Source organism: Nematolebias whitei, chromosome 5 (genome assembly GCF_014905685.2).
Source record: "Nematolebias whitei isolate Nwh7 chromosome 5, NemWhi1, whole genome shotgun sequence".
Classification (NCBI taxonomy): Eukaryota; Metazoa; Chordata; class Actinopteri; order Cyprinodontiformes; family Rivulidae; genus Nematolebias; species Nematolebias whitei.
Window position 1 is genome coordinate 3,445,767 of NC_056502.1, and position 13,969 is coordinate 3,459,735.

General features: G+C 41.1%; 1 protein-coding gene across 1 annotated transcript in view; it reads right to left on the reverse strand.

Annotated features, from left to right (window-relative positions):
• The window catches only part of mios (missing oocyte, meiosis regulator, homolog (Drosophila)), a 17,604-nt gene extending 7,656 nt beyond the window's left edge, over positions 1–9,948 (reverse strand). The window contains exons 1-7 of the mRNA XM_037676703.1: positions 9,130–9,948; positions 7,887–8,376; positions 7,011–7,109; positions 6,667–6,921; positions 1,217–1,386; positions 729–794; positions 458–616 (exon numbers count right to left, since the gene is read on the reverse strand). Coding sequence (XP_037532631.1) covers positions 458–616; positions 729–794; positions 1,217–1,386; positions 6,667–6,921; positions 7,011–7,109; positions 7,887–8,376; positions 9,130–9,948 — 2,058 coding nt within the window. The remainder of the gene's footprint in view (positions 1–457; positions 617–728; positions 795–1,216; positions 1,387–6,666; positions 6,922–7,010; positions 7,110–7,886; positions 8,377–9,129) is intronic.
• Between the last annotated feature and the right edge of the window lie 4,021 nt (positions 9,949–13,969).

The window sequence follows — 13,969 nt, forward strand, 5'->3', positions numbered from 1 at the left end:
TGTGTACAGGTGTGTGGTTGTGTGCATGTAAAAGTGTGCAGATGTATGTACAGATGTACAGGTGTGTGAACATACAGATGTGAGTGGGGGAAGGTGTGTAGTACTTCTTACAGGTGTGGATTATTCAATGTACAAAGCATCAGAATTCTCCAGTTCAAACAACATAAAAACAATAAAATATCACTTTAATCTCGGCAATAATTGATTCTTAGTCAGTTTTACAAACATTTTGATATACAGACATTAAATATTTACTGTTTTTTTTGTACATATTTTACATCAAGTTTGTGTAATTTATGTAAAAAGAAGCTACCAACAGGTAAATGTCTATTACTCGTCATGTACAGAGTAAAAAATATTAATAAAGAGTTTAGGTTTATTAACGTTATTGGAGAATAAGTTTTTATTCACTTTTTGTTTACATGTTGCTAGTAAAGGTTTGAATACTGCAGAGTACCTTCAGCATGCAGAAGCTGGCAGTCTGGACATCTCCAGTTCGGTCCACATAGCTCTCCATGAGGTCCACTCCATCTTTAGTCAGCCCCGTCAGCAGGATGCCCTCCAGGTTGCCCGCCTCCTTCATGTCGTTGGTCAGCTTGTCGATGTAACGAGGCAGCTGCCGCAGAACAACCAAAACAAACCCAGTTTACTGCGGCAGGATACGTACATGAGGCACATTTGGTGGCTCGGCTGAGTACAGTTTGCCCACAGCTTCAGTCAGCAGTTACCTGCGCGTCGCTGAGAAACATGCAGGCGAAGGCTACTCTGTCTCGAACAGCAACACTGCTCTCATACTGAAACAAAGAGACGAGATGTTTTCAGAGCACAAGTCTGAAGAAAACCTTTTTATACCGGACTTGAAGAGCAACAACAGTCGGACTCTTATCTGAGACATGTTTGTAAAGCAAAAAAAAAAAAGAGCAGCTAAAGGTCTAAAGCTAAAGCAGCCAAAGAAGAAGCAGAAGCTCACATTCAGATCTGGGCAAAGGTTTCTGTTTTTACACAACTGTTTTATGACTTTAACGCTGAAGCTGGAAATGTAAAAAGCACTTCTCCGTGTGCACCTGAGGGTTTTCCCCTCATTAACAGCCAATTTATGATCGTGTTAAGAATAAATTACCCTCTTTATGAAAACAGAACAAAAGGACCAGTGTTATTTTGTCCCCCAACTAGTTTTATGTGGGTATTTTGATGAATTATTATTTATCTTCTTTACCAGTACGCCGTCGTATGCTCCGGCCTCACTGGTGAGGAAGGCAAACATGATGCAGAGGTAGGGGTTCTTCAGCTGCAGCCTCAGAGAGCTGCACATTTCCCGCCACAGGGAGGACTTTTCATCAGTGTACCCCGACAGAGCCATGGCGACAACGTTTAGGTTCAGGTCACCTGTAAGCAAATAAAAAACAGGAGCTTCTTTTCCCGAAATGCATTTAAAAGTGTGAACACGTGTTTTTCTGACAGATAGCTGTTCAAGACGATGTTTTGTTGCTTCATGAGAGCAGCAAGCCTCCAAGTCTTTTAAAACCAAGAGCTGCTCCAGCCTTTACCGCTCGGAGGATGAGCTGGGAAGGACTTCCAGGAACGACCACGACAGGTTTTAGCTCAATAACTGTAAAACTGACCGAACTGCAGCCACGCTCGTGTTTGTCTGGTTAGCTGTGGCCGCCATCTTGACAACTGACAGGCAACAAACATGACTACGACTCAGTTTGACAGATATTCAGCTAAAATCTGGTGTGGTAGCAGCCAAGAGCGAGTCAAATATGTCACGAACCATTGGTCGGATGTCAAAGAGATTTTTATGAAAAAAAATCATTGAACGTGCATCTGCAGCTCGGAGCCGCAACAATTTAAGATGGCCACTACAATTCATTTTGCAACATAAGATGATCTTGGTCTTACTCTCTGGCACGAAAGGCAGCGGGTGATAAGCATTCCTTCACAGTATGCGAGGCTTTTAATTTTGTTTTGCCTTTCTGACATTCATTTTATTTTGTCTCTACTTGTAACGGCGGTCTTGACCATGTCTCCTTAAAACGTGTTCATTTCTAAGCGAATTCCTGATTTAAAAAGCGGAACACCGGTTCCCCCCCGTCGCTGAGGGATTTGAATAAACGGTGAATGTTTGTAGTTTTAGTGATGAGTGTTTTCTGGACTGGAAGTGAACAGGGAGTGAAGTAAACTTTAATGTTTTTGGTGCGAGATGTTCAAGTGGACAGGAGTGACTCTGTGGAGAAGAACAGAGGGAGGATTTTTTATTAAGTTTTGCTTGTTCGAGGCAGCGCAGAGTGACGGATCCTGTCGAGTGGAGGGAGCAACTTTATCCACTACCAGGTGCAAAGGTGCAGCCAGGGGGTGGCCAATGGTGGCCTTGACCACTTTATATTAATTTTTGGCCACCCCAATAATTTGAGGAACCTATACTTTAAGCAATATAAAAAATAGAAAGCATAGTTTCCTCAAGTTGCCAGTTTACACCCACACACACACACGGTGGTGGCCATCTTTGAATGTGACATGGCAACCCATTTTTCGATAGTTAACTTTCTTTCACCTAGATGCAACCACACACCAAAACGTTAGTGGTACTCAATCATTTGTCGACTTATCATTCTCAAAACATGAACGGACAAGCATACGGGCGGACGGAGGGTATTTCCAATTCCCGCCCTTCACTTCTTGATGAGGCACGATTAAGGCTAATTTTAAAAAATCCCAAGTGAAAACACACGGCTTAATCAGGGTTTTTTAATGCTGACGTATTTTGAGATTTTTCACAAAGTATTAAGGATAAAATGTAATAAAAATGCAGCCGTGTCAGTGTTTACCCTAGATTACTGGCCTTGATAGGATACTTGTCAGATGGGGGGGCGGCATTATTATTAGCAAAGCGTTACGTTACTAATGCTAGGTCGAAGCCACTTATCCTGTGGCGACCAGTCCCTGACAACAAGCTTCGCTCTCTGGCCGGTAGTGGAACTTGTGGCGGAAGGCGGGGCGCTGGTTCCTGTTGGGGGGGCGCCCTCCTTGGATAACGGTGGGGCAAACACTGCATGTCAAACTGAACAGTTAGGAGTGCAGCACCGTTCTGATTTCCAACTCAAGAAAAGTGTTGACGTGGCAGAGACAGCAGCTGAGTGAGAGGAAGCTCGTTCAGTGTTCACATGGTCGGAGAGCAGAAACACACACGCCTCATGAGTCAGACAGAAGTTCATCCAGCTGCAGGGACAGATGGGCTGAAACTCTATAGTCACTGCTTTGTGTGTGCGTGGAGACCGCATTTCATACACTCAATTTAGGTAACATTAGACGGGCGTGAACAAAGACTGTCCACAAAAATTCAAACACAACAAAGCAGACCGGCAGCAGATTTATTCATCGGACATTTTTTATTTTCTTAAGGTTAACTTCTCTGTCTTCTGCCTTAAATCGAAGCCACAGCCAGCAGATGGTTAGCACAAACAAAGACAGCCAGCTAAAAGGAACAGCTGATGTGATTTTGCCTTTTTGTTGGTTGTACAGACAGAAAATCAAGATTAAATTAAAGTGCTAGCATTTCTTAAAGGAATGCATGTTGAGTTTTAGACTACGATCATTTTATGTTGAGAAATAATGTTTTCATCAAGCAATACAAATACAGTATCCCTCGTTTATCACGGGGGATCCACACCCTGAAGCCCCGCCGCGATTAGTAAAACACCGCCAAGTAGAAATAGTAGGTAGTAGTAAGTAGTTTAGTTTTATTATTTATATAATTATATATATATATATATATATAAGATGTTTTAAACAATTTCCACACTCTTGCAATGTTCTAAACAATGTTTCTAAACTCTAAACGCTCTAAAAGAGACAGAATGTGATGATTTCAGCTCTGCCTCCTCTGCTCTCAGCCACCTGCAAGTGCTCTTGGCCACGCCCACTTCTCCACTCTGTACAGAGAACAGCTGATCAGCTGCAGCAGGAAGTTGATCCTGCAGTATGGGCTGCAGGTGCCAAATCATTTAAAATAATTTATTTTAAATAAAAATTTCATGCAGATCGTGCGGCTCGTCCATCAATCAGCCAATTGTGTGTCATGTCCAATCTTATTTTGAAAAACCGCGATAGAGCGAGTCCAAAATAAAAGAACTGCGAAGTAGCGAGGGACTACTGTAAAGTTATTTGTGCGATCTCATGTGATATTGTAAGAATGACTCCCAGCTACTACCACACCAACTTTTAGCTCAGCATCAGTAATATTAATAATTTATAGACTGTTGTCCTCTAAGGTCACTTGTCTGGTGTCCATGTTGAATCACGTTGACTCCAAAACAAAAGTTAATCAGATGTAATCCAGATGTATCAGATGTAATCCAGATTACTTTCATTAAAATCTGTCCAGCGGTTTATGAGGTGTTTTGGATACGGACACAGAGAAATGGGCAAAAACATGATTGCCTGCCTTCGTCTTTCTGCGGCAGGTGAAATATTTTATGTTGTTTTTTATGCTTGGACATTAAAGCAAACTGTTTGCCTTCTCTTCTCATCTGTGACAAAGATTTAGTGCCAAACTGAAATAATAAAAGTGTCATAAACATAAAAAAGAAGCATTTATAATGCCCTTTCTGTTTAATTAAATTGTACTTTGGAGCAAAGCAAACACCGACAAGAGAACAACAAACTGGACAAGAAAAGCCCTTGTATAACATTGACCTTGATTTGTGACCTTGACCTTGTAGCTGGGGTGATGAAAAGAGTCTAACGATGATGCAAGTTTGTTTGAAGGTTTGTTAAATTATCTTGAGCGGACATTTTGGGCAGGACAAGAGAACGTTTACGGCCAGACTGAGACTACACTGTAAACGTGCACGTTTGACGAGCATTTAATAAAAACTGTGTTGGGGAAAGAATCTCCTAAAATAACATCCAATTAAAGTCATAATTTTTACGATATGTTACGACTTTGTGTCGCTTCACAACGTGAGGTTGGGAGCGTGTCAATCTAAACGTATGCTGGCTTACAGTTTGTTGTTTATTTCTTATCTTACACATTTTATATCTATGTACTGTTTTTATTGTCGTGGAACTTTTAACTGTGAAAAGTGCAAAATAGACTTTATTTAGTTACTTATCGATGCATTCAGCTGGAGGGGCCATCTGAAACGAAGCTGAAATGTTGGCACGTCTTATCTAATGAACGCCTCCACCCGCCTCGCTCAGGAAGCGCTCGTTGGAGCGCACAACAGAAAAATGCTTGACCCACATCGGTGACATTTTTCTTTGTCCTTTGTGTGTAAACATCAGCATTCCACCCAACCTGAGTGTGAGAAGCTCTGCATCAACATGCTGCCACATTCTTGAGATTCCTCAGATTTTGTTTTGTTTCTCCTCAAGAGTCTAAATTTATTTGGTTTAATGATCATGCTCGGTGTTTGGCGGAGGCTAAGCCCACAGATTACATCACTGTCACTGAATAATCCCTCGGTCCAGACAAGCTTCTGCTACAACACGGATGAAAACAGCAGCAAAGTCTAAAGTGAGGATAAGAATAAGATAAGAATTAGAAACGGGGAAGAACCCTGTCGAATAAGAAAAGGGAGGTTGTTGCATAATTTTGGAGCGAGGTCCCCTCAAGCCTCTTCAGCTCACTCAGGATGTCAGCCATGTTTTTTTCTGTCACTGTTGGGTGTGTGCGCGTGTGTGTGCGCTCAGCCAAGACGCATCCTCTCTCATATGGTAACAAGATTTAAGCGTTTCTGAGAAATCAGGGAAGCGCTGTTGTACATCAGACGTTCTTGTGCGGACCTCATACTTTAAGCCATTTTAGTTACTCTTCCTTATAAATTGTTTTTAACATTTTAGGAACTTTTTGTGTGAATCTTTTTATCTGTTGCTGCTGTTACACTGAATTTCCCATCTGTGAGACAATAAAGGCTGTTTCTATTCTTTATCTTCCAAAACGTTCAGCTCGATCAGGATTAGCACGCCCAGACTTTTGGCTGTTCTAATTTTTAGACTTTAAAAAACAATGAAGAGTATTTAAAATAAAATCCCCCATAAAAACGCACCAAGAGACTTTAACTTTCAACAAAAACTTTATTCTTTTTAAATCTGCCTTAGCGAACCCATTTTATTTAGATCCTCTTTTGCCACTTTTAGCTACTGTTCTGTTTCCTTTAACTACCACACTGCCCCTTTTAGTTTTAGCTGCAGTTTTGCTTATTTTAGCTTGTGTCCTGCAGCTTTTAGCTACTGTTCTGTTTCCTTTAACTACCACACTGCCCCTTTTAGTTTTAGCTGCAGTTTTGCTTATTTTAGCTTGTGTCCTGCAGCATTCAGTTCATGCTCTGCCTCTTTTAGCTTGTTCTCCACAGCTTTAAATAATGCACCACCTCTTTTAGATTGAGTTCTACTACTTTAGCTTGTGCTCCACAGCTTTTAGCTTGTGCTCAGTCTATTCTAGCTTCCGTTATGCTTGTTTTACCTTTAACGACATATTCTGTAACTTTCAGCAAAGTCATTCAGCTCAAAATTCATTTTTGCAGGAAGTGCATGTTCTTGTTTCTTTCTTCTCATAAATACATGTTCAACAGCGGTCAGTGAAGGATCCTTGCTTTTATAACATGACACTGATTTATAAGAGGGTGTGATTGACAAGATGACCTTTAACCCTCTTCAGCTCACCGTTCTCAGCTGTGGCTCCCTTGTTGAGGATCTGGATCGCCCGGCGGATGTCCAGATTGAACAGAGCGATGGCGGCCGCCCGCTCCCACTCGCGCTCCTGCTCCAGAGATCGCAGGAAGGTCTCCACGTTGATGTCAGGACCGCGGCTGATCCAGCCGCAGAGCCGCAGGGCGAGGCTGCGCTCATCGCTGATGAAGCGCGGCACGTCCGTCTGCTGGTCCGAGCCGCTCCAACACCTGCGGCTCTCGGTTGTGCCTTTACAGAAAAACATGGACAGAAAAGTCAATAAACAGTGTTTTTAGATTAACATACCTGCAAACTGATTTCTAAATAATTTATTTTACCTGAGCTGGTCTTGACGATGTTCTTGATCCCAGAATAAAACACAGACTGTTTGTTGCCCTGCTGCTTCAGCTCCAGGTCCTCTGCACACTGCTTCATATGTGACGCTTACATAGGAATCTAGTTCATAGTACACTCCAAACAAAATGCAAAACAACCGCACAACATGTGGACATGTCTGAAACCAAACTAGTTTAGAGTCGAACAACCAAATGTTAAAGTTGGAAATAAGCAGAAAACAATAAAACATAGTTAACGTTGTTAAGCGAAACCAAAAATGCAAAAATCTTGGGGAAAAAAATGCATTTCCACCAATTTTCTATGAACAAAATGCCTCCAATAATTAACTGTAAGTTTAAATTAATCTATTTTTGTTAATATTACTATTAAAAGTAACAGTAATACCACATATAACTTTCTAGAAAAGAGTTGATTTAAAGATAAATTCAGATTTTGTGAAAATAAAAAGTGCTAGAAAGGCTAAGAAATAACATTTGACAACATGTATTTATATTTTAATTAGCTGTGTTCATTTATTAACATTCATTTGGTCAAATTGTTGAATTAATAGACTCCAACAAAGAGCTCATAAAATGTACCTTTTACCTTAAAAAACTTTTTGCAAATTATTTAGACGGTTGCTTATTTGTTTGTTCACCTTTTCATGCAGAACTTGAACAAACTGCAGGATCCCGGTACAAAAACATAAAAAACAGGTTTGAGCTGCTTCTAGTTTTAAACTAAATTAAATGGACAAAATTGAGAAAATTAACCAATAACAGTAAATTCTGTCAAAACCTCTGCAAACCTTTGGGGTGTAACATGCTGTTAAACCACTAACCTCGTTTATTTGATCACTTTATTCTCTCAAAGGATATAATAGAGGTCATACCATAAACACTTGAGCTGCGAGTCATTCCCTCCCGCCAGCAGGTGGTTCCTCCACACCTGGACCGTATTGTGGCCGTACCTGGACTGAGCCCGTTCCCTCATCTTAGTGGCGATGTCCTTCTCTGCTGCGTTCTCGGCCCCGTCAGCCGAATCCTCGACGCAGTCGTATAAGTGCCGACCGCACGCCCACATGAGCGACGTTGTGGAGCTCCAGGCCAGAGAGATGCGCTCGAACACTGTGAAGTCGGTCATAACCCGGTTGGTCGCTGAAACCACCACCATGCGGTTCTGAGAGGAGGGGTGCCAGGCGAAGCTGCCGATCTGGCTTTCGCAGGGCTGCACGCTTCGCTCAATGATGGTGGGCTCCGTCTCGTCACCGATGGGCGTGGGGGTGTGCTGCATGTCGTACAGCCGGATGATGTTGCTGTCACGAGTCAGAGTGGCGAGGAGTCCGGTTCGTGTTGGACACCACGCCACCTGGTAAAAAGAAAGGAAAGCGCTACAACAAAAACCGTGTTTAAACGAGAAAATTTGTGAAGGCTGAGCCGAACGACTGAACAAATCGCTAAAGAAGCTGAAACTGAGTCGTGAAAACTAAAAGCAGCAAAAGCTTAGGCATAATCTAAAAGGAACACAATAAGTGGCCAAAAGTAGCAGAAAGCTAGTTGAAAGCTAAAGATAACAAGTTGCAGCTAGAAGCCAAAGAAGCAGATAGCTAAAAGCTAAATAACAAAATATCTCAAAGCAACAAAAGGTTAACAAAAAGCTAAAATTAGCAAAGGAATAGCTACAAGTAACAAAAGGTTGGCAAAAAAAAAGCTAAATGCTAAAGATACCAAATGGTAGCTAGAAGCTATAAGTAATGAAAGGCTTGCTAAAAGTAGCATAACGCTAGCTAAAAGCTAAAGGTAAAAAATGGTAGCTAGAAGCCCAAAGCAGCAAAGGTCTTGCTAAAACATTTATTTAAGGATTTAAAAAGATTTTAATGTATTTTATGGAAAAAATATTTGTAAACGATTATAATTTGTGAAAAGCATAAAAATTACAAAACCTAACAGTCAAAGCACTAATCACCTGGGTGAACTGAAAGTTTTGATATTTGAAGAGCTAAAATACCACAAAGTGCAGAAGTGATTGGTTGACAATAAATAAATAATAATAAAAAACAGGGAAGCATTGACACAGTAAAAAACATGGTACCTCTAGAATAATAAAAAGGCCTCTTCATACCTTGGTGAGAGGTTTGGGCTGCTCTGTGAGCGTGAGCACAGGCTTCTCAAACTTCCTCAGGTCCCAAATAGCCACCTGCCCCTCGAAGAAGGAGGCCACACGGTCATGGAAGTGTGGGTCCACCGTCACTCCCTGGATGGCCTTGGTGTTGACGAACATTTTCTGGCTCGTGTTTCTCAAGTCAAATATTGCAAGGTTTCGGTGCATGCCAGCCAAGAGCAGCTTTGGGTCCCGAAGCAGCCAGCAAAGTGAGAGGCACGCATCATTCTGGCCCAACTCATATAACGGCTTAGTCACTACTGTGCTCGAGTCCAAATCCACGAACGACATCCGAATTTTCTCAGCTGCTACGCTCGTCTCCGGGGCAAATTTGCTGCTGATATCCCATATAAGGACAGAGAAGTCTGCCCGGTGTTTATCCAAGCCAGCAGCCAGTAAGTTGCTGTCCACAGGGTTCCAGGCTAAAGTGTTGCATTGACGGGCATGTTTAGGCACAAACTCTTTGCCTACCAGCTCTTTACACGTGGAGTTGTGGCTCTGACCCAAACTAGTGAGCACCACTCTGCCGTTAGCTTGTCCCACAGCGAGTAAACACTCAGACTCGTGCTTCGGGTACCAGGCCACACATTTCATATAGGGAGTGTCAGAGTTTATGGCTAGTAAAGTAGCAGCAGTTTCTTTAGAGAGTGACAGAGTGCCGGGCTTTGTTTCTGTGCTTCCCACAGGTCCAATGCGATACAGTCCCAGCTCAGAGTCACAGATGACGTAGCGGTCCGGGTGGTGGGGAGACCACAGGATGTCTGGCTTTGAGCCACTCATGATTCAGAAGCAGCTTGACAGGTTTCAGGGACGTCTGTTTTCTTCAGCCTGGAAATATGACAAATAGAGCACAAATGGATGAATATTAGTGGGATGGATATAGGTGATAGCAAATGAGTGGTCTGTGCCTTATTATTTTATTTTATGAGAATATTCAGATGATTAAAAAGTGGTTCATCTGAGTTAATCCCTGTAAAATATTCTAAATTTTATACTTTTAAAATTTAAGAAAAAGGTGAGCTGATGGGGGAAAAACACAAATAAATAAAAACACATTGAATTTATAATTTACATGAACTTATATTGCACCGCAGAGTGCAGACAGTAACAACTCAAGACAATCTACAGGTGCTGCATTTGGGGTTTTCATTAGTTGTCAGTTATAATCATCAACATTAAAAGAAATAAACATTTGAAATATATCAGTCTGTGTGTAATGAATGAATATAATAAACAAGTTTCACTTTTTGAATGGAATTACTGAAATAAATAAACTTTATCATGATATTCTAATTTTATGACCAGCACCTGTATGTTTTCATCTATGCCTAATTTTATGGTTCACATATTCATAGCATCTATTAAATAAAGGTCCCATTTCGACAAACCTGTTTAAAAAGTCCTCCTGAACACGTGATGCTACAGGGCTGTGCAGAGGAATCAAAAACTTTCAGAGATATTCAAAAGTCGTGAAGAATATTGATCAAGGTACTTCATGAAGCACTGATGTGACACTAAAATATATTATTATCATCCACCCACAGAGGAGCGTGATGAGTTGTGTATTCCTCACAGGCCCTTGGACATGTGACACAGGCCTCGAAAAGTTCACCAACACGAAAATTAAAGTCAAAGTGTGAAAAAAGATCACGAACCGGCGACTCTGCGGAGACTTTTAACAGATAAATTGTGAATAAAGAGGATAACTAGCTATTAGATTTGATAATATTGTAATAAAGATCGAAATGACGTGTTTAAATGTTGCAAAGATGCGCTAACAGGGAGTGAAAGTAGTAAATTCAAAGAGAAGTTCAAAGTTTAACGGCATGCTAACTTTACGCTAATGTTTGAGGCACGCGCTAAAACCTTTACCCTTCGACAGTTCAAACGATACAGTCCAAAATAATTCTTTACAAGTGACAATCCGAGCAAAAATAACATAAGAATAACTTAATACTTACATGAATAAGGTTTATATAGAGTTAGCGTGGTTTGTGTTGATGTAGACATGTCGCGCACGGATGTTATGTGTTACAAGAAACATGTTCCGGGTTGAAAAACGAAGGTTCCGCTTCGAAACGTTGAGAGGAGTTTTACCACTAGAGTGCGCACCTTGCACAGAAAATTTAAAACTACTCTTTTTTTTTTTTTTTTTTTTTTTTTTTTTAGCATTTGGTTTAGTAGTTTGATTTTTGTTGAGTTTGTGTGCTGGTTGTCAAACATTAAAATTTATATTAAAATATTCATTCAGTTCAGTTTATTTAAATAGCGCCAAGTCACAACAGAAGTCGTCTCAGGGCACTGAACAGAAACATTCATATTTTAAAATAATAATGTAACATTATTTATCTGAGGAGCAGACCACCTAGAATTTAACTCCATCACAGAACTCTCATCCTGAGCAAGTCTGAAGGCGACAGTGGAAAGGAAAAACTCCCTCATGAGGAAGAAACCTTTAGCAGAACCAGGATCAGGACAAGAGGACCATCTGCTTCGACCGGCTGGGTTTGGTAGGAACAGATACACAATGGCAGGTCAAGAATCACATGTTAAGATAGAAATAGTATCAAATGAAAACTATTCAATTTTAACAATTCATTTAAGGAAATTAGGTCAGTTTTTCCTCTAGTAGTCTAAGCTTAAGACAGTATAACAAGCCAACCCTAGCTATAGGATAAAAAAGGAAAGTCTTAATCCCAGTCTTAAACTGGACAATGTGTCAGCCTCGCGGACGGAAACTGGAAGTTGGTTCCCCAAGAGAGGAGCCTGAGAACTGAAAGATCTTCCTCCCATTCAGCTTTTGTAACTCTAGGAACCACAAGTAAACCTGCAGTCTGAGAGTGAAGTGCTCTGTTAGGAAAATATGGAACAACAAGATCTGTAATATAAGATGGAGCTAGGTTGTTGAGAGCTTTGTAGGTTAGAAGTAAGATTTTGAATTCTATTCTGGATTTGACAGGGAGCCAATGGAGAGAAGCTAAAACTGGAGAGATATGATCTCTCCCAGTAACTCCAGTTAAGACTCTGGCAGCAGCATTTTGGATCAACTGAAGACGTTTTAAAGAAGTATTTGGACACCCAGATAATAAACCATTGCAATAGTCCAGTCTAGACGTGACAAATGCATGGACCAGTTTTTCTGCATCATCTTTAGATCAGATGTTTCTAATGTTAGTGATATTACGCAGGTGGAAGAAGGAGGTTCTAGTAACGAGTTTTTTTTGTCCTGTCCAGCATTGTGACACTTAGAATTACTGTCTGAGTGTCAAAGTGATGCCCAACAGATTTACTTTCACAAGCAGAGCATTATGGCTGGCCTTAATGCTCTGCTTGATATATAAATTAAATTTTATTAGAATTTGCTTTGGGCTGGTTTCAGATGTAATGGACATGGGGATGAAAAACAAAGAAGAAAACAAAGCAGAAAAGTGGGAGAAGAGTTAAAAGGTAAAGAAGAAGATAGGAACAGAGGAGAGAGGGAGGTATAAAGAGAACACGATTCGACATCATTGAAGTCTGCCTCTAGACCTGCGGAAGGAAAAAAAAAACAAAAGCAAGACAAAACCGAGAAACCACAACAACAAACAACACATAATGAAACTTATAACATCATTAGAAAGTATTTTATACAGTAAATGGTAATGCAAGATATACAAACCGGATTGCAAAAAAGTTGGGACACTAAACAAATTGTGAATAAAAACTGAATGCAATGATGTGGAGGTGCCAACATCTAATATTTTATTCAGAATAGAACACAAATCACAGATCAAAAGTTTAAACTGAGAGAATGTATCATTTTAAGGGAAAAATCTGTTGTTTCCAAATTTCATGGCGTCAACAAATCCCAAAAAAGTTGGGACAAGTCCATTTTTCCCACTGTGTGGCATCCCCCCTTCTTCTTCCAACACTCAACAGACGTCTGGGGACAGAGGAGACCAGTTTCTCCAGTTTAGAAATAGGAATGCTCTCCCATTCATGTCTAATACAGGCCTCTAACTGTTCAATCGTCTTGGGCCTTCTTTGTTGCACCTTCCTCTTTATGATGCACCAAATGTTCTCTATAGGTGAAAGATCTGGACTGCAGGCTGGCCATTTCAGTACCCGGATCCTTCTCCTACGTAGCCATGATGTTGTGATTGCTGCAGAATGTGGTCTGGCGTTATCGTGTTGAAAAATGCAGGGTCTTCCCTGAAAGAGATGACGTCTAGATGGGAGCATATGTTGTTCTAGAACCTGAACATAGTTCTCTGCATTAATGGTGCCTTTCCAGACATGCAAGCTGCCCATGCCACAAGCGCTCATGCAACCCCATACCATCAGTGATGCAGGCTTCTGAACGGAGCGTTGATAACAACTTGGGCTATCCTTGTCCTCTCTGGTCCGGATGACATGGCGTCCCAGTGTTCCATAAAGAACTTCAAATCGTGACTCATCTGACCACAGAACAGTCTTCCATTTTGCCACACTCCATTTTAAATGACCCCTGGCCCAGTGCAAACGTCTGAGCTTGTGGAGCTTGCTTAGAAATGGCTTCCTCTTTGCACTGGAGAGTTTCAGCTGGCAACGGCGGATGGCACGGTAGATTGTGTTCACTGACAATGCTTTCTGGAAGTATTCCTGAGCCCATTCTGTTATTTCCTTGACAGTGGCATTCCAGTTTGAGGTGCAGTGACGTTTAAGGGCCCGGAGATCACGAGCATCCAGTAGTTTTACGGCCTTGACCCTTACGCACAGCGATTGTTCCAGATTCTCTGAATCTTTTGATGATGTTATGCACAGCTGATGATGATAACTTAAA